Below are 25397 nucleotides of genomic sequence, written 5' to 3'. Positions count from 1 at the left end.
GAGCAGCCCACGAGAGGAGGGAGCCATCAGATTGTCCCAGTGACCCAGATCTGGGCGACACAGCTTGGCAGGAGCCACCAAGCCCTGCACATCTGAATCCTGACAGGTTCCTGTCTTCTGTTGACATACTCAGAGCTTTGCTCTTTCCACTCAGAAGCTGCTGACGTTTTTCTTAGCAGCCCTTGGCTGTTGGGTTAGGAGAAAAACCACACCCGGGAACTCTGGGGTAGAAGAAAAGATCTCTTTTTCAAAGACTTCTAGAATTAGTCTCTGGAGTGATGCCGTCCACAGCCTACTAACCTAAAGGTCAAGTTCAAGTGAAGATCAGGACAGGCAGACTGTTATCAGAGTGTGAGGTTCTTGGATTTGTTTCTTCATGTTAGTCTTACAAATGGAACGAGTTGGAAATGAATAAAGTCCAATTTCAGTCACCTACATTTTATTCTAATGTGTGAGCCACTTTAGTCCATGGAAATGAGAGATGACCAGTAATCTCCCTTTTTGGATTTTCCTCAGAAACCTTGAAGTCTTCAGAATCTTAGGGATTATGAAAAGAATAGAACTGAGACAGGAGAGTTGGTAGCATATATTTCAATTTATATATATAGATTTTGTTTTGTTTTGGATTTTCGAGACAGAGTTTCTCTGTGTAGCTTTGGCACCTTTCCTAGAACTCACTCTGTAGCCCAGGCTGGCCTCGAACTCACAGAGATCTGCCTACCTCTGCCTCCCAAGTGCTGGGATTAAAGGCGTGCGCCACCACTGCCCGGCTTATATATAGATTTTGGTTTAACTATAGCTAATGGCAGGCTCCTATCAAAATTGGCATTTTCAAGTAATATTTAATGATATAGCAAATGCTTAAGGAATTAAGTATAAAGAAGACTTCGTAATTATATATGATATTTTTTTTTCAACTGTTACGTATATATTTGGGCACAGTGCTAGTGGCAGTCGGAGAACTTTATGGAGTTGTTTCTCTCCTTTTATCTTTCTGTGTGTTCCGGGAATTGAACCTAGTTCACTGTGTTTGTGTGTTTAAAGATGTAACCCTCTGAGCCACCTCACTGGCCTCTAAAAAAAAACTCTGTGTGTGTGTGTGTGTGTGTGTGTGTGTGTGTGAGAGAGAGAGAGAGAGAGAGAGAGAGAGAGAGAGAGAATGAGAGAATATTACCCAGATTGCCTTTGCTTGAGATGGTGCTGTCAGCAGGGTTACATGGTGCCATGAAATGGTACAGGGAGGGGAGTTGCCTTTTAACCAGTGTGCCTTTTCCAGCGGTGTGCCTATGGAAATGGCTTTTCTTCTTTCTCCATCACACGTGGCCAGTTTAGATTCCTGTTGTACCCAAGTGCATTGTGCTTTCAAGGGTGTTGTTGTAATTCCTATAAGGTTTGGTTTTGGCTTGGAATAAGGAGATGGCTGAAATGGACCAAAAAGCTTGTATGGAAGTTGGGGATGAGTGCTGTAGTTGTCCAGCCCAGAGCCGTGGACCAGTTGAGGATTTGATATGTGTTAAGTTCTGTAGTTGTCCAGCCCAGAGCCGTGGACCAGTTGAGAGTATGTTAAGTTCAGTTAGGACTTGCTATTTTAGTGAGCTTCGAGTTCTGGCAGTGAAGATGCTGCTTCACAAACTTACAAAGTGTTTCTATTGCTGCTGTCTCACTGTTTCCCGGTCCAGTTAAAAGATGGGCCAAGGTCCTGGCTTCCCTAAGACCTTCCTGGTTTTTTTTTTTTTTTTTTTTTTTTTTTTTTTGAGACAGGGTTCCTCTGTGTAGCTTTGCGTCTTTCCTGGGATTCACTTGGTAGCCCAGGCTGGCCTCGAACTCACAGAGATCCGCCTGGCTCTGCCTCCCGAGTGCTGGGATTAAAGGCGTGCGCCACCACCGCCGCCCGGCCCCTAAGACCTTCCTGGGAGCGCCATACACTTCCTGTTTCAGAAAGCACAAGGCCATAGTTTTATTCTAGGGGAAAAAAAATAAAGATTGTATCTGAGGTCAGAAATGCATCTTTTCTATAAACCAGTACTACTGTTTTCTCCAAGGGCCCAGATCCAAAAATAAAATGTATATATTTTGGGTTTCCTGGCTGAATATCACAGGAGGCTGTCGAGGAGTAAGCTCCAAGGGAAGTGTCTGCCTTCACATCCTGATAGTGCTACCCTGGGGGAGGCTATAGAGCTGTATTTATAGTCACCACTGGGCTTGGGTGACCCCCAAGTCTGTAATTATTTGAGGGAAAAGACAGGATCCCTGGCTGGCTTGGAACTCTGTATGTAAACTAGGCTAGCCTGAAACTGACAGAGATCCCCCTGCCTCTGCCTCCCGAGTGCTGAGATTACAGGTGTATTGTAGCAGGCTTTCTCATACCACCAGATCATGACTGGAGACGTATTCATTAGGAATGTTCAGCCTTAGCTTAGGCTCATTTCTAGCCAGCTCTTCTAACTTAATTTAACCTGTTTCTCTTCATCTCCATTTTGCCTTGGGGCTTTTTGCTCTTCTTTCCTTCTGTATGTCCTCCTTTCCTGCTTCCTCCTGTCTGTCTGACTGGCAGCTGCCTGGTTGGCTGGCCCCTGGTGTCTCCCTCTCTTTCTCTCTAGATTCATCCCTCTTCTTACTCTCTGCCCATCAACCCCACCTATCCTCTTTTGCTTTGCTATTGGCCGTTCAGCTTTTTACTGGACCGACCAGGTGCCTTAGGCAGGCCCGGGGAAACAGCAACACATCTTGACATAGTCAAACAGCTACTCTATTTCATAACAGTGTATGCCCGCACGCCCGCCTACAAGGATGCTTACAAGAAAACGTTCTGACACAGAGGGTAGGACTCTAAGAACTTGGAGAACCTCTTTACTAGTTGGGATGCTATAACTCAAGATCTTTATTTTTCCATGCGCCCATCAAAGACCTGATTGCAAGAAACACCCTGTTTTCTTTACCCTGCGGGCTCCCGCACACTCTAGTGCCCAGCCCTGTCCTGATGACTCGTGTCAGTTTCCCTTAGATGCCTGTCATTGGCTGAGCACTAAATACTCACACAGACCCTGTTCTGTCTGTCTCCTCAGGTTGCACGCTCTTTTTCTACGAGAGCGACGGCAGGTCTGGGATCGACCACAACAGTGTCCCCAAGCACGCTGTCTGGGTGGAGAACAGCATTGTGCAGGCTGTGCCCGAGCACCCCAAGAAGGACTTCGTCTTCTGCCTCAGCAACTCCCTGGGTGACGCCTTCCTCTTTCAGGTTTGTGGGGCGCTTTCATGGCACAGGGAGCCTTCCTGTCTCGCCCAGGTACCCCGCCCTCCCCTTTACAATGCTGGTGAGATTTTTTTCACACTAGAGACAAAAGTGATAAGTGACAAGATAAATACCGGCAATGAGTTGCAGAAATGAGAGACCTCACGCAGAGTTTGAATGTGAGGACCAAGGAAAACTGTGCTTTGGGTGTGAGAAACCTGTTGTGTTTGATGTGAACTGATGAGTTTCTTGGTGTGGCTTCAGAAGCATCGTACGGCACTCAGAATAGGATCATGAGTTCCTTAATTTAGGTGTGATTTGAGCTGTCAAAATTTTTATCATAATATGTTCTCTGCTAATATTAATCATAAGGTAAAATAATTACAGCCCAGAAAGGACTGGTTGTCCCTAAATCGTTTCTATTTCTCTGCTTACCAGAACTTTCTATCAAGCATTCTTGAAGTCTGACTATTAAATTGTTCTACAAAAATACTTCTCGGCTTCAAGGTTAACATTTCCTTTTATAGTGAATCCTTTCAGTTTGCAAGAACTTTCGGTGCTTTTGATGAGGAAGGTTCCCCTCATTTATTCCATTAATGTGATGAAGGCCACAGAGAAAGCTGAATGCACAAAATGGAAATGAAACATTCAGTGAGCTGTCACGAGATAAATATGCAGTCACCACTCAGGGCAAGATACAGGAGTTTGAGGCACTCCATAGCTACCTGACACCCACATGTATACATCAGCCTGCTTATCAAATAGAATGAATATGCCTTTTGTCATCCAAGCCAACACACTTGTTTATCTGAGAGTCACTGGATTTATCATTGATTGATTGATTGATTGATTGATTGATTGATTGACTGAGAAAGGTTTGCAGGTTGCTGAAGGGGAATCGTGGGCATGAGTAGTAGCAACTCAGTTTTCACTTCTTTGTGTGTGGGATTGGGAGAACGGTGTGGAGGTCAGAGGACAACTGGCAGAAGTCAGTTCTCTCCCCCACCATGTGGGTTCTGGGGATCAAACTCAGGTCATCAGACTTTGTGGCAGGTGCCCTTACTTCCAAAGCTATCCTGCCCGCCCTTCATTGGTGAGGGATAGTTTTTCTGGGTATAGTATTCTTGATTGACAGCCTTATGCCATGTATTGAAGAATGTTATCCCACTGCCTCCGTAGCTTCAAAGAGAAGCCCACTGTCATTCTTATAACTGAGATGGATTTTTGTGATGATTTACTTGCCTTTTGTTTTTGTGTAGCTTATAATGTGATTTGGTGTCAGTGACTGAATTTATTCTGCCTGAAATTCCGTGTGTTTCTCGTGCGTATAGATTTGTGTGCAGCGGCAAGCACTGTTAACCTCTGAGCCACCTGTCAGCCCCTTATAGGAGATTCTTTAAAAACGAAAATTGATTTCTTGATTAGTGCTCCCTGTTTATATTACAGCTGAGCAAATTCAGAGGAGTCACTCTAAAAAGCGATGTTAACTTGGAAGCGAGGAAGTATTTTCTAACTCGGCCGTCAAGGGTCTGGGGATGAGTCTTGGTTGGTAGACTGTTTACAGAGTGTGCAAGAGGTCCGAGTTCAGTCTCCAGCACTGCCACCCACACTTTAAAAAAAAAAGTACAATAATACAATAGTCAGACTTTAATGTTACTATCATAGTTGCTTCTTTATAAACGGTGTCCTTTATTTAATATCTGTCCAGCATAACTGATTTTAAAGTCTGTCTCTGTTGTGAGAGCGCTTCACAGTATGGGTCCCTCAGTAGATGACGTTTGGATTTGTTGATTGGAGTGTTCACCGCACTTGGGAAGCTGGAGCTTAGACAGGCAGGAGCAGCCGCCAGGTTCAGTCAGTGAGAAGCAGGGCTGGGCTAGCCCATGCTCCTCTTTTCCCATACCCCCCTGTTGTCCGAGTGTATACCATTTGTTCCATCGGTGTGACCGCTGATCCTAAGAAGGGTATGGGCCTGGAGCAGTGGTGACTGTAAAGTGACCATCCCCTTCCGGCCTTAACAGTTAAGCCGTTCCTTGGGAACTTAGGCCAGCGTAGCCTGGGTTGGGTCATCTTGCCTCCCCACACACGTCAGGTGATAATCTGATCGACAGGAAGGGAGACCTGCTGTCATTTTCCGGACACACCTCTGGTGTGAATTCATGTTGAAAGGACTTGCGTGGCCATAATTGCTAGTGGAATATACCCAGTAAGTCACATTCTGTAAAATGCTTTTTGTAGCCACATAAGACCGTATTCATGGAAACCTCTGTCTTCTTGTTATAGGGAACTTTTTTATGCTACTTATGTGGGATAAAGGACAAAATGAACCTTTTCAGAGGAAATTACTGTTGTTTGGGACCCATGAAGGCATTTTCTGCCGTCTACTTATTGTAATCCACATAACTCCAGAGGGGCCGAATTTGAAAGAAACCTGTGTGTGCAGGGGTGAGGTTAAAGCGAGGGAGATCAGCCGTGATTATGGGAATAATTTGTAGGTTATTTCAGCCCCAGGGCTCAATTCAGGGCACGCTATTTGCAGAGCCTGTGTGCCGCTGATTCCACCCGGTTGCCCAGATTCCAGCACATCCGCCCCGGAGAAGAGATTCATGTTACTCACAGAAGTAGAAAGGGGGTTTTGTGTGCAGAGTGGGATGAGGGTGAGGGAGCATGTTGGAGCAGTTGATATAGAAGGAGTGTTATGTGTCTGCAGAGTGTGGCTGCAGCTCCTGCCCTTAACAATGTTAATTAGAGCTCTCTCCTCCGACTGGATGTCAGAGACACCACCAGCCACTCACCAAGTCCAGTTTCCTCCCTGGCTTTCAGTCATGGATTCCTAGAGGATGCCACAGTTCCAGACAACCCAGCCACTCACAGGAAACATCCCAACATGGGTTTCCCTGTACCAAATGCCTAGGGAGCGTAGCTACCAGGCAGGACAAGAGAGGTGGCCGCTTGATGGAGCAGGAAGTCGTGTGCAGCTGGACATGTAGAGGAGGGAAGGAAAGATGGACCTGAGCAGAGGAGTACCTTTTCTTTTTTTTTCTTTTTTTTTTTTTTGGTTTTTCGAGACAGGGTTTCTCTGCGTAGCTTTGCGCCTTTCCTGGAGCTCACTTGGTAGCCCAGGCTGGCCTCGAACTCACAGAGATCCGCCTGGCTCTGCCTCCTGAGTGCTGGGATTAAAGGCGTGCGCCACCACTGCCCGGCAAGGAGTACCTTTTCTGGCTGTGTATTTCTCTCCTTTTGAAGACTATTTTCACTAGGTTACTTTATGCATATTTTTAAACACTCATACAAAGAAATAGTACTCTGTGCTTATTAAAAGGAGGCTTGGGGAAAAAAAAAAACACAGCGTCTGCATCATTCTCTTGAGGCACAGATTAAATGTTGATTAGCCTGGTCGAGTGTCCGGCAGACAGTAAAGTCTCAGTCACCATCAGGAACATTTCAATTTTAGTAAGAAACAGAAGGAAAGAAGCGTTCTGTGCTTTTCCTAACCATTGTATTATAGACCTTGAATGTGGCTTCACTGTGAATAAGGAGAGGTTTTGAGTTTCACCGCTCTCTGGGGACCCTACTGCCAGGTGTCTGACGTTAGGAAGGTCACGAAGGTCACAGACAAATGCCCAGGACTAGAGTAGCAGGCTGGGGAAAATGCAGCGAGTAGACTCTGGAAAAGACCCAAGAGGGGATTTAGCGGCCCAGCACCTGGCCTGAAGTCAGCTCCTCCCGCTGGGCATCATGTCTGAAAGGGAGGGCCGCTTCTCCTCTTTGGGCTAAACGTCCAAGGCTCTTGAGCCATCCCCCTGTCATTTGTAGATTTGGTCCTCCTTGTGCCTCCTTCCTCATGTGGTCAGCCCTGTGCACCCAGCACTGGGGTTTTCCTCTCCCACAACGTTGTGTCTTTAAATCATACCATCAACTTCTTCTGAGTTTGTGGCACCCTAGCACCCGCCCCCCGCCAGCATCCACTCTTATCCCGTAAAGACTTCCCCCATTTATTTGGTAGACTTTCCCCCCAAACCCAAACACAGAACTTGAATTTCTTTGAAATATCTTTGTCTTTGTGGGGTTTTGCCCTTGAAGTGAGTTCGTTGATATCATGAGTTTGCTGATATCATGGTGGATCCTTATGTCACCTTCCTTGGTTGTCTAGGTAGGACAAGCTACATCTCAGGTCTTTCTTTTCTTTGGCAGTTCGTGTGTTGACCTGGTCTGTAACGAAGTCCCGTTTTCCCATCATGGTGGATCGTATCCCTGCTCTCAGGCTGTATCGTAGAAAGTTTGTCATAGTCAACTTCAACTCCTGCTAGGAGGTGAAGGGAGCGTGGGTGTGTGCAAACAGACTTGAGCAGGAGTGTGCACCGCTCACTTATTTGACAGCCCGCTCTTGTGTTAAGGAAGCTGATTTCAGGAGAGCAGGAGTTAACTCGCACAGCAAGAACACTGATGCATTCAGGAGGCCCTGCCTCTGACCCTGGGGCCTCCACTAGACACAGTTACTTTGGGGGCCAGTCTTAGCCTGAGGTTTTGCAGGGAACCATACATATTCCAGCCGCAGCAGGGACACTAAGACCCTCAAGGGAAGCACTGTAAAGTATGGGGCCTCCTGAGGTATAGGGCTGGGGCAGACCCCACAGCCCCTGATGGAGGGTATGGTGTTACAGTGCAAAGTGATATGCAGGGCCAGAAATTAGTGTCTTGGCATACCCTTCTGTTAATGTGTCAGAGGTTTCCCTGTGTTAAAAGTACAGTACAGACAGTTGGCAGCCTGCTTTCCATTGCCATAAAAAAGACCCAACACAGGCTACTTCTGGAAGAGGAAGGGGGAGGGTTGTTTAAGTCTACCCCGAGCTAGTTCAGTGGTTTGGACTTCTGACAAGGGCACACACCTCCTTCCTCGTCTCCTTTCTTCCCACCTCCCTGCTCCTCTTTCCGCTGTAACAGACACTGATGTTGGTGTCCAGCGTGTGGTCCTCTGGCTTTTCTGAGGATGCCGTAGGTTTAAGGGAAGCTTCCGAGTCTGTGTTCTTGCCTCTCTGTTCTCTGACTTTCCCGCCGGAGGCTTGCATCCCATACCTGGTGATCACGCTCTGCTCCTACTTAATCACGAGACACCTTAACCTGCCCAGTCATCATCTGCGTGTGCTCAGTTACTCTCACAGCCTGAACAGACGCCAGTTCTTCTGCGGAGGGACCTCAGTGGACAGTGTTTGTAGGCATTTTCTCAGGGGTCTGCTCAGCTTTACCAGTGATGTGTCCTGTGCTTCTAATTCACGGGGCTGGTATCCATGCACTTCCTCGTTCACAGCCAGCAGCTCTTGCTTCTCTGGTGCCTAAGCTTCCTGGACTCAACTCCCCGCTTCTATAAAAATGACCTTCAGTTGGAGACAGGAAGAGAGTGAGTGTGCACAGTCGTGTGACCTCCAGTGTGGGACTAGAGTCTCCATGTTAAGTTCCCTTTGCCGATAGTAGACATGCACACTTAATGAACTAAATTTGGATTAATCAAACTCTCCGATATGATGAATGCAACCAAGAGGAGCAGACCTTTGAAGTCACACAGTACTCTCATCTCATCTAGCCTCTTAAGAGATGGACACTTCCATTCCTTCTCTTTGGTTCTTTGAAAATTGAAAATAGAAGTTGAATGTTTCGTAGGATGATTCTTGAGTTTTTCTCGACTCAGCTTCCTCCCAGTCTCAGTTCCTCAGGCCTGGCGCTGGTTCTCCAGGATCTCTCCAGTTTGCAATGAGCCTGCCTTTCTCTCCTGCCGCTCATGTAAACCATTGATTATCCGAAATCACCGAGGGTCCTCCATGCACTGGGTAATTGACGCTGGATCTATTTAAATACATAATGAAGCCCCGAGCCTCATCATATCTCCGCACACAGAGGGGCTCTTATGCAAATACATTTTTTTTTCTGATTATCTGTTGGCAAGACCTTCTCTTTTTCCTCCTCACTGAACTTCATATAGTATTTATAGCATCCCCAGAAGGCAGAGGAAGAATCACAAAACCATTCTCTCTACCTGTCCACTGCCATTTGTGTGATGGATGGGGATGCCTAGTGAGGGTGGGCCAGGGCATATGGGTGGGTGTGGGTGGTCTCTCCTGCCTTTGTGGCCACTGGGCTCTGACGGTGAGCTCTTTCTTTGATTATATCTCTGACTACATTTGCCTGCCGTGAGGAGGCGGTACAGGCTAATGGGTTGAGCAGCTTTTCCAAGTGTCAAGAGTTTTAGTCTGGGGAGAGGCCTTCCTGGGCCCCGCTGCATTAAGTTAGCAGTCTGCTGAAGTCACGTCAGAACTCGGGAGCCTGTGAACTGATGGACTGTGTCAGGACTTTTCTCCACGGAAGTGAGCACACAGGTTTCCCACCCTCATCAACACAGGGCTCCCTCCTGCCGCTGCCAAAGGACCGGCTGGGCTCCAGAGCTCATTTAGTGAATTGTTTTGCTCAGGAATGGGTTTGGTTTAGTGATCGAGAATGGCAGGGAGGGACTGCTGTTTTATTTAGACAGGACAGCAGGAGCGAAAATTCTCACTGATGGAAATGCCTTCAGCCACTGACAGGCTTCCAGAGTCAGATGGCTGAGACACGCTTGGTGGTTACAGGGGCCGATGGCTACATTTTTCATAAAGCTGTCATCACACGTTTCTCCAGCTCTGGAGGACTGGCATTTCCCCCTCTCCTTGTTGCAATTTATTTATTTATTTATTTATTTATTTATTTATTTATTTATTTATTTATTTATTTATTTATTTATTTATTTTTATGTGTGTACTAGTGATTATGTGTGTGTTTAAACCTAGGGACAGCCTTCCACTCTTTTTTTTTTTTTTTCTTTCTTTTTCTTTTTTGAGACAGGGTCTTTCATTGGCCCGGAGCTCTCTGGTTAGGATAGGCTAGCCTGGCCATCAGTCTCCGATTCTCCTCTGTCCCTCTCTCAGCCCTGGGATTACAAGTGTGCACTTTCACACTCAGCTTTTTCAGTGGGTGCTGGGGCTCAAACTCAGACCCTGTGTGCAAGCACTTGGCCAGCCGTGCCCATCCCTAGCTCCCTTTTCACCTCTAAAGTATTCTTTTCTTTTTGGTTATCATATAATACACATAAAATGGCTCCATCTGAACCCAAGGATGTGGACGCCCAGTCCATAGCATCACACACATTCACATTGCTATACCGTGTTGCTTTTGTCTGCTTCCAGAACAATTTCTCCTCTTGGCTACACCAGAATTCTGTACCTATCATATAACTTTCCATTGGTCCCAGCTCCATCTCAGCCCGTGGCAGTCACCATCTGCTGGCCTTTAGAAGAAGTAAGTTCCAAGACTGATGACATTTAGTTTAGTGTCTTAGTGTTTTATTGCTGTGAAGAGACACCATGACCATGGCAACTCTTTTTAAGAAAACGTTTAAATGGCGTGGCTCGCTTACGGTTTCAGAGGTTCAGTCCATTGTCATCGTGGTGTGGAGCATGACGGCGTGCAGGCAGACATGGTGCTTGAGGAGTAGCTGGGAGTTCTACATTTGCAGGCAACAGGAAGGCAACTAAGACACTGGGCAGTATCCTGAGCATAGGGAACCTCAGAACCAAAACCACAGAGACACACTTCCTCCAACAAGGCCATGCCCACTCCAACAAAGCCAGAACCTCTTACTATTGCCAACCCCTGTGAGATTTTGGGGACAATTACAAACTACCATATTTAGTTTCAGTTGACATCAGCTCCATTTATTTGTTTGTGTGCTGAGAATCAAATCCAGAGCCTTGGGAGTGCTGGGTAAATACTGTTAAGCTAAAACCCCATCTCCCTGCTTCCCACTTCCTGGAAGAGAGAAGGGACAGCCTGGCCCTTGGCTGAGTTGGGCTGAGGTCCTCATAGGAGGGAAGCACAAGTGATTTCCCCTCTTTAACTCCTTTCCCGGGAGTTCTGACGCCCTCTACTGGCCGCCTCCAGGGCTGCACACATATGGTACACAAACACAGGCTGGCAAAACACACATAAAATAAATTGTTTAAAAAATGCTTCAGTGTGTGTGTGTGTGTGTGTGTGTGTGTGTGTGTGTGTGTGTGTGTGTGTGTGTGTGTGTACGTGCGCGCGCACGTCCTGGTACATTAATTTTGCTGGACATATGAGCATATTTAGTTAGTTCTATACCGTGAGTTCAGTTAGTGGGCCACAAGGCATTCATATACCCAACTTCAGTCAGTTGTACTTAACTGCTTTCTGAAGCATTTATCCTCATTCTGAGTGAACAGAAACTGCCTAGGGCTTCAAACATTTGCCATCACTAGAGTTACTGTTTTATTTTATTTTTTTCCAGAAAAATAATCCTTATTATTACTTTTCCATCTAAGTTGGTTCTTTTTCTAGCAAAAGTAAATATGTACACAGGCTAGGTAGCTCACACTCAGGAGGCTGAGGATAAAAGATCAAGAGTTTGGGCCACCTAGGCAGTCCAAACCTCCCTCTAAGACTCAGGTAAACAAGTAAAACCAGGAAAAATAACCCAGCCAATGAAACAGCCTCCCCTGAGAGGTCTAGGGGTCAGACACCACATCACCCTGGCAGCAAGGCTTGGTGGTCTCATTGTTTGTGGGAGGAGCTTGAACTCGATGTTTTTTTTTAAAGGGGGAAGTTGTAAGATAAGGACCTGGAAAAGGAATACTTCGAAAGTGGATTTGTGTGTTCGTATACAGTCACATATACACACACACACACACACACACACACACACACACACACACACACACACACACACACACAACTCCTTCCGGATTATGTGTCTCTCTCTGTAAACACAGCCGCTGTCAGGTCTTTTAATTTTGTGAGCTAGTTTTCTTGCAAGACAACATTTTTAATATTGGATGCCATTTCTTTGGATGAATACAAAACTCCCAGATTCAGCAGGATTACTGATGGCTTCAGTGGTCCTTAGACTAAAATTTCCATTCTTAGCTACCAATATGCTGAGGTGTTTGGGGAGGGTCCTGTTATAAGATATTTGTGTTGGTCCTGTTAAAAGAATTTTGTTTGTAAGCCAACCCACTCGTGAGGTAGAAATAGAGGTTAGTGCCTCAGAGGAACAAATGATGACAGCAGCCACCGTAGTGCTACTAAGAAATGGCCGAGTCAATCATTTCTTCGGCTGAGCTGATGCCTTCGCCTATACTGAATTCTTTGGGCTTATGGGAGCACCTAGAAAAATCTAGCATCTCTACATTTAAAAATATTTCCTACTTGATATCCTAGTTAAAAAAACATAGTGTTTTTATTCTTTGAGGTTTTTTTGTTTGTTTGTTTGTTTGTTTTTTGGGTTTTTCGAGACAGGGTTTCTCTGTGTAGTTTGGTGTCTGTCCTAGATCTCGCTCTGTAGACCAGAGCTGGCCTTGAACTCAGAGATCCTCCTGGCTCTGCCTCCTGAGTGCTGGGATCAAAGGCGTGCACCACCCGCCCTGCCTCCTTGAGAATTTTATATAATCTATTTTATTATATTTTCCCCTTCGCCAGTTCCTCCCAGGTCCTCCCCATCTTCCTCCTCACCCATTCCCCTCTCTGTCTTTCCCCTCCCCCCTCTTGCTCTTCCTGTCCCTCTCAATGTTTATTTATTTAATTGTTTGGGTTTTTTTTTTCAAGACAGGGTTTCTCTGTGTCACCCTGGCTGTCCTCTATAGAATTTGCTGCATAGACCAGGCTAGACCAGGCTGTCCTCGAACTCATGGAGATCTGCCTGTTTCTGCCTCCTGAGTGCTGGGATTAAAGGCGTGCACCACCACCGCCTGCCTCTCTGGATCTTTTAACCCAGTTTGTATTGGAGACCACTCCTTGGTGTGGGGCCTGCCTACCCTGGAGCATGGCTGACGCACCAGGCGTCACACCATTAAAGCAAACGGACTCCCCCTCTCCCAGCGGCAACCAAACCACAATAGCTCTTCAGCTAACCTTGGGACTTGTGCCCACCCCACCCCCCCTCTTTCGTGTTGGGGTTTGATCTGGCTTGAGCTTGTGCAGATCTTGTGAGTTTCTAATGATTTTGCATATAATAATTTTGCATGAGTTTTTGCCCCCAAACTTGGCCCCTTTTGCCTCCTAGAGCATCTGTGTCTTATACTACCCACGGGGAGGGTACCTGTCCATGTGGAGGGTACCTGTCCTTTGGTGTGCGTCATATGGCATGATCTTAGTGCTCTTCTTAAACAAACTCTTGGTAGTTTGAGGCTGGCTGCTGGGCTCTTGCTACTATTCTTGGAGTTCCCTAAGGCAGTATCGATCCTGGTTGCCTTGAAACGCTTCCCCCAACCCTAGTTTTTATATATAGCTGCTTAAAACTGGGGTACGTTCTTTAGAAGTATCATTTAAGCAAGAGAATTTCCTAGGTACGTTGGGTAACATGCGGCTTCTTTGAGGGTACCACTTGAGGGGGTGGGGGTGGGGCTGGCCTTCTTTGGTGGATTTCTAGAAGGGGTAAGTCAAGGTACTGTGTGTGTGTGTGTGCAGACCTGACACCTTGCCTCAGAGACACTGCTTCCCCGAACACACACTGTTAGTCTCTGTCATCTTCTAAAAAGTGCCTCTTTCTCCCTGCACCCTCCTCGTGTAGACCACCAGCCAGACAGAGCTGGAAAACTGGATCACCGCCATCCACTCTGCCTGCGCAGCTGCCGTCGCCAGACACCATCACAAGGAAGACACTCTCCGCCTCCTCAAGTCAGAGATCAAGAAGCTGGAGCAGAAGATCGACATGGATGAGAAGATGAAGAAGATGGGTGAGATGCAGCTGTCCTCAGTCACCGACTCGAAGAAGAAGAAGACCATATTAGACCAGGTGACTCTTCCTCCGGGCTCGGAGCTGGTAGATTTGTTAGGGCTTTCCTGCTTTTCCGCCGCCTCGGATTCTTGAAAGATCTTCCTTCACTATGGCAGCAGCCTGTCACCCAGACTGTTCAACTCTTTGTTGTGACTGTCGGCTTCCTCGTCCTTTGTTCAGAGTTGATTGTTATGAGCTAAAGGGAACAGTGTGACATTGAAGGGAAGGCAGAAATCAGGGAGAGGAGCCTTCCAGCTCCTACTAATCCTTGTGATTTTAGGGGAATCCGTGTATTTGAAAATCTACGATTTTTTCTTCCCCACCTTATCATGGAGTTAGGCTATGAGGAGAATTCATTCTTGATTCCTCAAGAAACTTAGATTAGGATTCCTAAATTTAAAAAAAAGTGTTTTAAAAAGTCCATACAGCTGTCCCCCTCTACCCATTGTGAATTGGTTTCAAGGCCCCCGCAGAAACCCAAATCTGGGTGTGCCCCAGTCCCTGACATAAAATGGCGCAGCGTGCGTCCATAACCTACACACATCCTCTCATGCATTTTAATTCATCCCTAGATCATGTGTGATACCGAATAGATATAAATGTTATGTCAATAACTGTGCTATAGTTTAAGAAGTCATGACAAGAAGAAAGTTTGTCCACAGTCACTACAGCTACAGGATGCACAGGGCCCCTTTGCTCCGTTCTTTGTTATCGGCCACTGCAGTTTTTAAATTCAGGCAAGTGCACTTAACAAAAAACCACGTAAAGGGAGCAGCAGTTTAGCCGCAGTCAATATGTTGCAATGGTAGGTGGGCACTTTCTTCATCTCCTTCTAAGAGGAACCCAGCTCCTGTTAAGTGTTTGGGCCTCTCTGTCCCTGCATCCTGTCTTGAATGGTTTGTCTCTTTGGGATGCTCCACAGGGATGCAGTTGCTTAGTGTGTGACCCTTGTGCCTGCCTCCTTCATGCCGCATAGCTTTTTGCAGCTGGATTTGCAGCAGAGCTTACACTCAGGACTGTCACCTCTTCGGGGGGGCCGTTCCTTCTTCCATTGCACACATGTAGCACTGTTCATCCATCTCTCCTTTGATGGGCGTTTGAGCCGTGAGCAGCTTCTTGGCCGCTTTGAACACTGCCGTCATGAGCATGTGTCTTCACACTGATTTTAATCAAGATTAAAAAGGGAGATGTCACCAGGGACCTCTCTCTCAGCTTTCACTTTGTCTGTTTTAAAGATTTAATTTTACGTATATAGGTGTCACCTGGTGTGTGTCTGCACATCACCTCCGTTCATGATGTCCACAGAAGCCAGAAGAGGGCATCAGCACCACTAGAAATGAAGTGTTGTGTGGGTGCTGGGAACAGAACCCAGGGCCTCTATAAGAGCAGCCAATGCTCTCAATGGCTGGGCCATCTCTCTAGTCCCATGAGCTTTCACTCCATGCCAGGACATTATTCTTGAACGTACTCTCTCTCCTGTGATCTTACTCGAATGTCACATCATTAGCCAGAAGATATTTTGCGGCTGTGAGTGACAAGGACATGTGTGGACACTAGTTTTGGGTGGAACTCTGTACCACCAGTACCTGGATCTCCACCATTGACAGTTTCCTACCTCCACCCTTTCTTTATACCATCCACTTTTCCTAAAGCTTTTGGTTTGTTTGCTTTTGACCTGTAATTGGCCTTACTTTTCTTTTTTGTTTTTCGAGACAGGGTTTCTCTGTGTAACAGCCCTGGCTATCCTTGAACTCACTTTTGTAGACCAGGCTGGCCTCGAACTCACAGAGATCCGCCTGCCTCTGCCTCCTGAGTGGTAGGATTAAAGGCGTGCGCCACCACCACCTGGCAGCCTTACTTTTCTTAGTAAAAGTCCTCTCTTAGTTGACATGAGAGTTCCTTAGTACTGGAGATCCCTACATTTTAATTCTTTCTGTCTGTCTTAGGTTTGTGGTCAGACTGACATACTAAACATGCTCCCCCACCTCACAAAAATCTCTGTGAAATCTATGCTAACAGGGCACTAATAACTAACAATGTGTTTTATGTTTATGATGCTGAGTTTATGGTTATAGCTCTTTGCAAAGAAGAAAAAATGCCCCCTAGGAGACCTAGGGGCCCTGTTGTTTACCCTCAAGGATTTAATTAGTACCTTAGCAATAAATAGTTCTGTACGATTTTTGTGGGAAAAGGTAGCTAACATTTGTTTTCGCCTTTTCTGACCTTTCTCTCTGTTTTTTTTTTTTTTTTCCCCACTACTGTAGATCTTTGTTTGGGAGCAGAATCTCGAACAGTTCCAGATGGACCTGTTCCGTTTCCGCTGTTACTTAGCCAGCCTCCAGGGCGGGGAGCTGCCAAACCCCAAAAGGCTACTCGCTTTTGCCAGCCGGCCGACGAAAGTGGCAATGGGCCGCCTTGGGATCTTTTCAGTGTCGTCTTTTCATGCCCTGGTGAGTAGAAGCAGATGCGTTTTGGAAAACTACTCATCTTTGTGTTTAATCCTGAACAGGGCTTGACGGAAGTGTCTCCACTGGTCGCTTGCTTTGCTGCCCCGTGCAGATTTCCAAACTGTCTTCACTTGGCAGTGCATGCAAGATAGCATTTGGACCTATGTGGAAATGTAATTCAACCTCTCTGGATAGGGTTAAAACTATGGTACCAAGAAAATGCAAAAGGCACCCTCTCTCCAGCCCCTTCTTCTACCCCCGTCTACCCCCCTCCCCATGGAGTTGGGAATGGAACCCAGGACCTCACACATGCTAAACACTCTACCATTGAGCTACACCCCAGCCACATAGAGGTGTTGTCCTGAGATGTGTTCACTGCAGAGTTTGTGGACAGATGGCATTTTTAGGCAGTTTTGGCATTTGAAACCATAAAGTAAGTAACCTTATGTAAATGGTAAATGGAGGGCTTTCTATCATGCATATAAATCTGTTCTCTGTCATGCATGGATGTATCCTCCCCCGATCCCACACACCATACATTAAACACAGATCTTTGTGGATTGGAGGTCTCACTTTACTTTATCACAGTTTGATGGCTATAAATACATGACGTGTAGAGGAAGGCCACGTTTCCAGGGCACATAGCTGGACACCCACCCTAAGAAGGGAGTTTTTGTCTGCCTCCTGGAGCAGCAGAGTGTGTGGTTGTGCTGTGTGTTTACAGCCTGTAATCCTGAGGACTTGCTAAATTATGGACTGCTTTATGTACTTTGGGCCCATTTCTGCCAAAAGGAGGAAACCAGTGTACAAGCAACATGTTTTAGCCTCTCCATGTTCAGACCTTCAGATCTATACCACGCCCGTAACACATTTGCTGTGGAATTAGATGTTAAGTAAGTGTCAGGGTCCTGAGCTGCCTTGGGAAGTGTGAACTGAGTGTTGCCATGCCCTTGCACTGAATTCTGAGTTATAATTCAGTCTGGGGCATTTGTGTTCTTTGTAAATAGATTAGCATCATCATTCAGATAATTAGGGGGAGATTTGCATTTTGAAAGAGGTCTCACTCCAATTTCTAGAGTTTGTTAAAACTATCTTGTTCTGCTAATTACAGCTCTGCCCCTGGCCTGCTTGCCTACCTCTCTACCTGGCTTTTACAGTTTTGGTTTTCCCTGTAAGTAATAGCTGGGCAAGTGAGAACTAAGTTGTGAACCCAGTTTTTTTACTTATGGCACGATCTGGGTCTGTTGCTTTGAGACCTGAGCACGAGTTTATAACTTAGCCAAATCTTTATTTTGTGTGGGGGAAATGAGATAAAAGGTTTCCCTTCACTCCTGTCAGAATGCCCTAATCAAGAGTGTTTACTTATTTATTTCTATTAACAGGCAGGCTCGTCTCAGTGAGACACCACCTGTCCATCTCCAGCATCCACATCCCTCCCCCCATTACTGTCACGTGATAGAACGTGAAGAAATCCAGTTTGCCTCCTACCTCACACTTGGATGCTTTGATTATTTTCTTACAAGCCACTGAAGCTTATGTTCCTGAAACAGACAAGGAAAAACCATCGAGCTGCTTGTCTGTAATTGATCTATGGGCCCCCTAAGTTCCCCTCTCTTAATGTCTGTGATGTACGCACTCTTTTCATTTGGCGGCAGGTGAGTTAAATTTGCCCTGTAGGAGAAGAGGTTGAGCTGGTGATTCTTGGAGATTTTTTGCTGTTATTTGGAAGAATAGTGTTTCATTCCGTGAGTCCACCCCTCGGTTCCTTTGCTCGGTTTCCTGTAGTACAAATCATGGTGTCCGTGCATCCTTGCCAATCTGCGCAGGAATGCTTTTATTTTAGACAGAACAAGTTAGGATACTGTACTGGGTATCTGGTTCTGTTTTCTGTATCAGCTTCTGCAGAACATCCCAAGCAGAATTTTAATCTGATTTATTGGATACCTCGCTCCCCCCACCCCCCGCCCCCCATCTCTCCTTGTCATTTGACCCTAAGGGTCCCCCTCCTCTCAATGGGAGTTGAAGCATTCTTCAATTCCTCCTTTGTCTAGGATATTTGCCCCCTCCTTTTCAGTGGAGGGTGGATGGAAGGAGGAGGTGCTAGGGTACCAGGGCCAGGGGAGGGCTTTGAGCTACAATGGGAGCCCCATTCACTAGGAGATCCCCGTCATGCTGAGTGATTTGCCTTCATTAACTGGAGGGTCCGTGCTGTACTCTTTGAAGAAAGGTTATCATTGTTCTTGTTTGCTCAGATGAGCTGACCGATAAAGCCATCAGGTGCCCGCCACAGAGGAGGCATTGTGTGGGCCGGTCATTGAGAACCCCGGGACCTCTTGTCCGGCAGCTCTTCTGCCAGCCTGCTTTCTGTACCCCTCTGGTCGTTATTGTCTGGCGTGGGGGCGAGGGGGAGGGTTACCCTTATGGCCCACAAGGCCTGAGCGCTTGAGAATAATGCTGGAGTCTTTGAAGCCGCCTAAGTCAGTCTCTGGGAGTGTTTGTGTACACCGGTTTCTCTTCCCTGTGCTTTTCTCCTCCCCCCGAGCTTCTCAATACAAGCGCTACTTTTTAAGTTGTTGCCGCTGCACCATTTAATTTTAAATGTCTTATTTATTTATGTGATTGACAAATATATACACACACACACACACCCCTGGCGTGTGTCAGTTGCTAGCCTTGTGGTGAGGGTTTTAAGAGCAAAGAACGCAGAGAGGCTGTCCGTCCCACGGGAGCTCACGTTCACGTAGGAGAGCCGGGAAGAAGGACACACGCAGTTAATGGAACACGGTGAGTGCCGACAGTGAGGCATGCTGGGAAGGAAATGAGCAGGCTAACACAAGCCTGCTGTGACTGTCATTCCTCAGCATCCTCAGAGGAGTGACACTCGGACCCTCTGGGATACCAAAGGGGGTGGCCACGTGTCTTACATCATGTGGCATCCTCTCATGCACTTTGAACCTTATCTAGATTACTTAACAGTGCTCAATGCAATGCTAATTAATGGCGTGCACATACTTATACTATATTGTTTATTGAATAATGATGAGGAAAATGGCTTCACATGCTCAGTACATATGGAACTACTTTTTATGAATAATTTTGGTCTGACATTGCCCGAATCCATGGATGTGGGGTGCCGACTCCTCTTGGCTACCTGTGTGTGGCACGGGGGCAGACAGACAGACAGACTTGGTACTTACAAGTAGATCTGGCTGTTTGTAAATGGGCTGGGACCAAACAGCTGATCTGGTTTGGATTTTAAAGTATAACACCATTTCTTCTCTGTTTACACAGCCATGGTAGCACACATATGTCAGCATGTTCTGATTTAATCATTTCACAAGCTTTGCTCACCTTCAGCGTAGAAAGTAGAGACCAGAACATTTGACATGCTTTATGATACCTTCTATTTGTGGGTTTCCCCCTAAAGTACCTCAAGAAGGAGTGTAAGTTACAGTCCTTCTCATAAAATTTCCCACGGGAGTCTTGCTCCCACTTTTCAATGTTCTGATCTTTGTTTCTTAAGTACTTAGCCGAGACAAGGCAAGACCTTTCAGCTCCTGCATCCTTCTGTTTTCATCTGAGTCCAAAACCCTTCTCCCTAATGCCCTGGCCAAAAAGCTGTTCTGGCTCCAGTTCTGAGTGCATGTGGGGGTCCTTGCCCGTCTACTCCCTCAGCTGCTTCTGTGTTGATACTGTCAATACTGACGACTCAGGAAAATGTCTTGTGGCCAGCGTGCTGAGGGCTGGGAGGGCCCCTGTGTTACCCAACGCCATTTCATCCCTGAGGCTGCTACCACTGGGCATCTGTCACGTTGGGAGTTGCCCCTGCGGGAGTCTATGACAAGTAGGTTCTAAGACATTCCCCTCCAGCAGCAAAGAGCAGGTGTGTGTGTGTGTGTGTGTGTGTGTGTGTGTGTGTAGAGGGGAGAAAATGCATGTATACTCGATGAGAGAAAAACCCTCTCCCTTCATCAGTACCTTTGTTAGGCTTGGATGTAGTGGTAGAGTGCTTGTCCCACATGTATCAGGTCTTGGGTTCAATCCCCAGCACAATGAAATGAGGGAGAGAGAGAGGAGAAGCTTTGCGGGTCTGGGTTTGCACCCACTGGTCCGGTCTGGCCAGGTGGTTGCTTCCCTCTCCTTGGTCTTCCATCCTGGAGAAGCCTGATGCTTTAGGCTGTGCTGTTGTCCTTCTCATCACCAGGGATGAGCTGCACTGAAGAGAAGAGAAAGCCCCCTCCTCTGAAAACATTTCCTAGAAGCTGTCCCATTAACAGAGACAGTCCCCAGCCCATGCTCGGCTACAAGGAAAAGAAGCCAACTTGGACTCCTTGGCCAAGTGCCCAGCTACATTAGGAATTTTCTAGTGGAGACCGTGATACTGGGGCAGCGATTGCTCGCCTCGCAAAGAGGATGGTTTCATACAGGTTGAGAGATCGAAGAGATCCCAACAGACAGAGGAGATGAGTTAGTTTAGATTTAATGTAGACTCACAGGAACCAGAAATCTGCTGGATTAGACCGACCCTGGTATCATTTTTAATTAAAATGCAGAAACTGCTCTGGAGCGTTTAGAAAGCATCCCCAGAAATGTGTGTGGTTCTATGCTTTCGCTCTAGTAGGTCAAGCCGACTGGAGAGAACAACTAACTCTTAGCAACACGATGTAGTTTGTTGCCCTTTTATTTATTTTTATTGATTTCCTACAGTGATTGTGTTTGCCGATTTTCCATTTTGCATCAGTGACGGGTCCCAGGATCTCCGCGTGTGAGAGTCATAGATTAATGCTTTGAGCACTGGGTAGGACTGTGCGGCAACCCAAGGCACCCCTGTCAGTCTTGATAGACCTCTCCTGTAGCTTCTTCTGTCTTAACCGATCCCAGGTGGCAGCTCGCACGGGTGAGATTGGAGTGAGAAGACGAACTCAGGCCATGTCCAGGTCTGCAAGCAAGCGAAGGAGCAGGTTTTCTTCTCTCTGGGGCCTGGACACTACCTCCAAAAAGAAGCAGGGACGGCCAACCATCAACCAGGTAGGTCCCAGAGTCAACACAAAGGACCTACAGATATTGCTGCTACGCCAGTTGATTTGCACGTGTGTGTGCATGCGTGCGTGTGTTTCTCTTTATTGACACGTTAAATCAACTTGACACGAAGTTAGTTGTGCTAGACACTTTTTAATATGTAATTTATACCCCAAACAGTGAGCTCTGCTATTAATCTGTCACCACCATCCGTCTCCCACTGCACTCTACCCAAACTCTGGTTAATTACAGACCTGCTAAAAAAAAAGTGCGGAATTCGTGAAAGTTCTCAGAAGAGAACAGCGGCCACAGGAAGCCAAGGGAGCATTAGCTGTGCTCTTCTTAAGCCGTCTCAGGTGCCGGATCACAGGCAGCCTCCAAGGAAATGTGTTCATTTCTTGCCCCTGAGATTTGGAAGGGGGCCTGAAATGGGCAGCTGTGGGAACAAGGACCCAGGAGTGTGAAAGTGGCCACCACAGCTTCTTCTGCTCAGGTCCAAGGCTGGCAGAGGATCTCCTGGCTAGCAGCACCTAGACTGATGGTGGGCGGAGCCCTGAGCAACCACACCCAGTGGCCCTTCTCTTTCCTCGTCCTTGCTAAGGCTTCTCGCCTTCCAGAAGACTCCACTGTCCATTCTGTCTCCACCGACACTGAGAAGTGAACAGCCTCAAACTATTTGTCTGGACTTTAGAAACCGTAAGGCAGGAGTGATGTTACTCTTTTGGAAGGGAGTATTCATTTCATGGGCTACTGTGGCTGGACAGTTAAGCGCTGAGCATTTGAGGGGTTTCGTATGACCAGATCATCCGTGTGATGCCCTTGAACAAAACTGGCTTGATCACCCCCCCACCCCCCCCTTACCATTTGCCCTGAGAGCAGCAGCCACCAGTTTCCATAGGGATAAGGTTTTAGAAGAGCGGTCCTGAAGCTGCTCTCCTGAATTCCCTGGTTGACCAGCACACTCCCCTTTGAAACGTGGCATTTCCGGTCTTGGTGGAACCCGGAAGAGATGAGTTAAGCGTGTGGTGAGAGAGGGTGGGGACTGCACAGCCTTGTGTATCTTCTAATCTCAGGGAGGGTAGGATGTAGAGTTGATTATCGCGGACTTGGCACAATCGAGACTCCGTGGTTCTCCATCCTCCCTCCAGGAGGAGGCCATTAACCTCAGCGTCTCACCTGCTAGGGGGAGTGGGCTCTTGCAAGTCGGACTTATGCTCTATTAAAACTCTTGGTTTGTATGGCTTTACCTGCTGGGTTAGACTGTTGCCTACTGGAATGTGTGACTGGATTTCAATAAATGCAGGCAAACATCTTCACAATATGTTGTTAAGTCATTCTTGTAATTCCTAAGGTAAATTAAAAAAAAAATCTTGCTTGGCCATAAATATTGTAATAGAAATAGGATCACTAATTCAGGACTCTAAAATAGACAAAAATTCTCTGTTCCTATGGCCTCATTTACAGTGGATTTAAAAAAAGCTATCAACTTTATCCTGGTGGTAGGTACATGCTCATTTAATAGCCTGCATATATATTTTTTTTTGTGTCTGTATTTGGGTATCAATCATTTCCATTTTATCTTTAAGTTACACAATTTATCAAACTTCAAAAATAGGAAGTTTTCTGGTTTTTAAATAAGAAAAAACCCCTTTCTACCTTTTATATGAAACACAAAAGGTATAAATTGATTAGTTCTGCAGAAAGATGTGACTTTGAAAGGCAGTGCAGTTATGGGTACGTAGCTGCTGCCTAGGTCTATGAGGTGACGTCTTCGTGAATGGGTCTCCTTCATGGCCTTTGCGAATTTCCTTTTAAACTCAGATGAAGTTTATAAACATTGTCCACACTCTAAACACAAACCATTTCTGTATGTTTGAACTATGAAGGGTGTGGGAAGTTCGGTCTCTTGGGACCTGATTCTTGTGGCTTTCCACTTTTAAGTTGTGACGTTCTCGGGGATCGGGGAGGGCCTGAATCCTGCTGTGATGTTTTCCCAAAGCCCTGTGCGTTTCCAGCCTGTCTGATGCTTCCTCTTGCCCCGTTGCCCAGATTTCTTTTTTTAAGAGGACACTTTCCTATCTGCAGGTGTTCGGAGAGGGAACCGATGCTGTAAAGAAATCGTTAGAGGGGATATTTGACGACACTGTTCCAGATGGCAAGGTAAAAATAAACGAAAATAAACACGTGTTCCTTCTGGAGGCGTGCAAGCGCATTAGCATGTGCACAATGCTGTGGTTGGGGGGGGGGATGCTAAAACCGAGTACACTCAGTGTGAAAAACTGACTGATGTGATCAGGCTTTTAAAAAATTATGTAATAGGTTACCGCGAGGTGGAAAAATCATTTTCTGTTTAAATCTGGCTGCTAATAAGAACAATTCCCTGCTGACATAACATTTTCCATACTTATCATTTGATGTGTAAGGTTCCACCTAGACTGTGAGAGAAGATTTGAGTTCCGAGTTAGCTGAGCATTTTTTTTTGTCATTGCTAATTCCTTTTTATGGACAACTTGTATTCCCAAGAGGTGAGATCTTAGTGCCCCCCACTCTCTGCCCACACATGCTATTTTGTTCCCATTAGTTTCAAAGAAGTGTTCTCATAGTATGTTCTTTTTAGTGCATTTGCCTCCCAAGTCAGATATTCAGTTTGGGGTTCACAGATGTGATTCAGCCTTGTGCTGGAATTTAACCGGGGCTTTCAGACTGCTAGGATCGAAACTCATGAGGATATTGATCCCCTCACCGCCACTTTTTGTAGCCCCTCCTAAAACAAAAACCCCCTTTTCAGGACCCCAGTTCCGCTTTCCCTTGGGGTTCTAGTGTTGACAACACAATGTTGCTATCATTTCCTGGTTCCCATCCCCAGCATCGGTTCGACAGAATTCAGCTTTTGGTTGCTATGCAACCAAGTGCTATTATTCAGCGGTGTCTAAGCCCCAGTGTTCTAGAAGGATCTGATCCTCAGAAGCGAGAGTACAGTGTGGAGTTCTTGCTTTTGGAGGGAGCGGGAGAGGAGTGGTCACAGGAAAAGCCTTTCCGTATTTAAACTTCCCGGATGTGTCACCCTGGGTTTGGAGGTGGGTAGCTTAGGGACAGCACTCCCACGCCACCCTCTTGGAATAATTGCTCCTGGTGAAATTAAATTGCTGCACCTAGCTACGATCCACGCATAGTCTTCAATATTTACTTTGTCATATCCGAAGCCGGCCGGCTCTGCGTACATTACTCATTTTAAATGAAGTCATGCCCTTTCTTGCGTGTAGGGTATAGGAATGCCAAAACTTTTGAGTTCCCTTGTACATCTGTGTTTTCCCTTTTTCCAGGCTAACTTTGTACAATTCCACTTCCTGACATTTAGCCTCATCTCAAAGAACAGTTTAGATGCAAATCTGGGGTTGCTCCCATGCTAAGGGGCACCTATTTAATGTGGCCTGTGGGAGCAGCCTGGGAAGATTCCAATTGTGGGTAATGGGGTGTAGGCAAGTGATTGCCTTTTGGCAATTCTTTCCCTGGGGTCCAACTTATCTGTGGAAGGAGCAGTGTTCAGAAGCAGGGCTGAGTCTCTTCCACAACTGGGTTTCTCTCACTGGCCCTTCCGAGGCCTTTCCTCATCCCTGAACTCCATTACTTCCGTTAATGGAAGTCATTTTACCACCTCCCGGAGTTTGTGGAGAAATTTGTTTCTTCTTGTATGTTGCTACTATTAGCCTTGTTCTTGGGAGCCTGTAGATGCATATTTACATCTTGTTATCAAACCCTAATAAAGGAATATTACTTGAGCATCCAGTATGTTCACAGTAGGAAGATCTAGCACTCTCTTTCCCTGCCTGTTTGACTGGGTTCCTAATGCATCAGCCATCACAGCGTGCTTTCTGCTCTGGCT

The 25397-nt window shown here is 46.4% G+C and overlaps 1 protein-coding gene across 7 annotated transcripts in view; it reads left to right on the top strand.

Moving 5' to 3' along the window:
• Tiam1 (TIAM Rac1 associated GEF 1) overlaps window positions 1-25397 on the top strand; it is a 403079-nt gene that overhangs the window by 295912 nt on the left and 81770 nt on the right. For all 7 annotated transcript variants that reach the window (XM_015987745.3, XM_076549156.1, XM_076549155.1 and 4 more), the window contains 5 exons: window positions 3066-3238; window positions 13842-14066; window positions 16313-16498; window positions 21377-21523; window positions 23600-23674. In XM_015987745.3, coding sequence (XP_015843231.1) covers window positions 3066-3238; window positions 13842-14066; window positions 16313-16498; window positions 21377-21523; window positions 23600-23674 — 806 coding nt within the window. The remainder of the gene's footprint in view (window positions 1-3065; window positions 3239-13841; window positions 14067-16312; window positions 16499-21376; window positions 21524-23599; window positions 23675-25397) is intronic.

The sequence above is a fragment of the Peromyscus maniculatus genome, chromosome 12, assembly GCF_049852395.1.
Source record: "Peromyscus maniculatus bairdii isolate BWxNUB_F1_BW_parent chromosome 12, HU_Pman_BW_mat_3.1, whole genome shotgun sequence".
Taxonomy (NCBI): Eukaryota; Metazoa; Chordata; class Mammalia; order Rodentia; family Cricetidae; genus Peromyscus; species Peromyscus maniculatus.
Note: the sequence above shows the minus strand (reverse complement) of the source record. Positions and strands in the feature narration are given on the sequence as shown.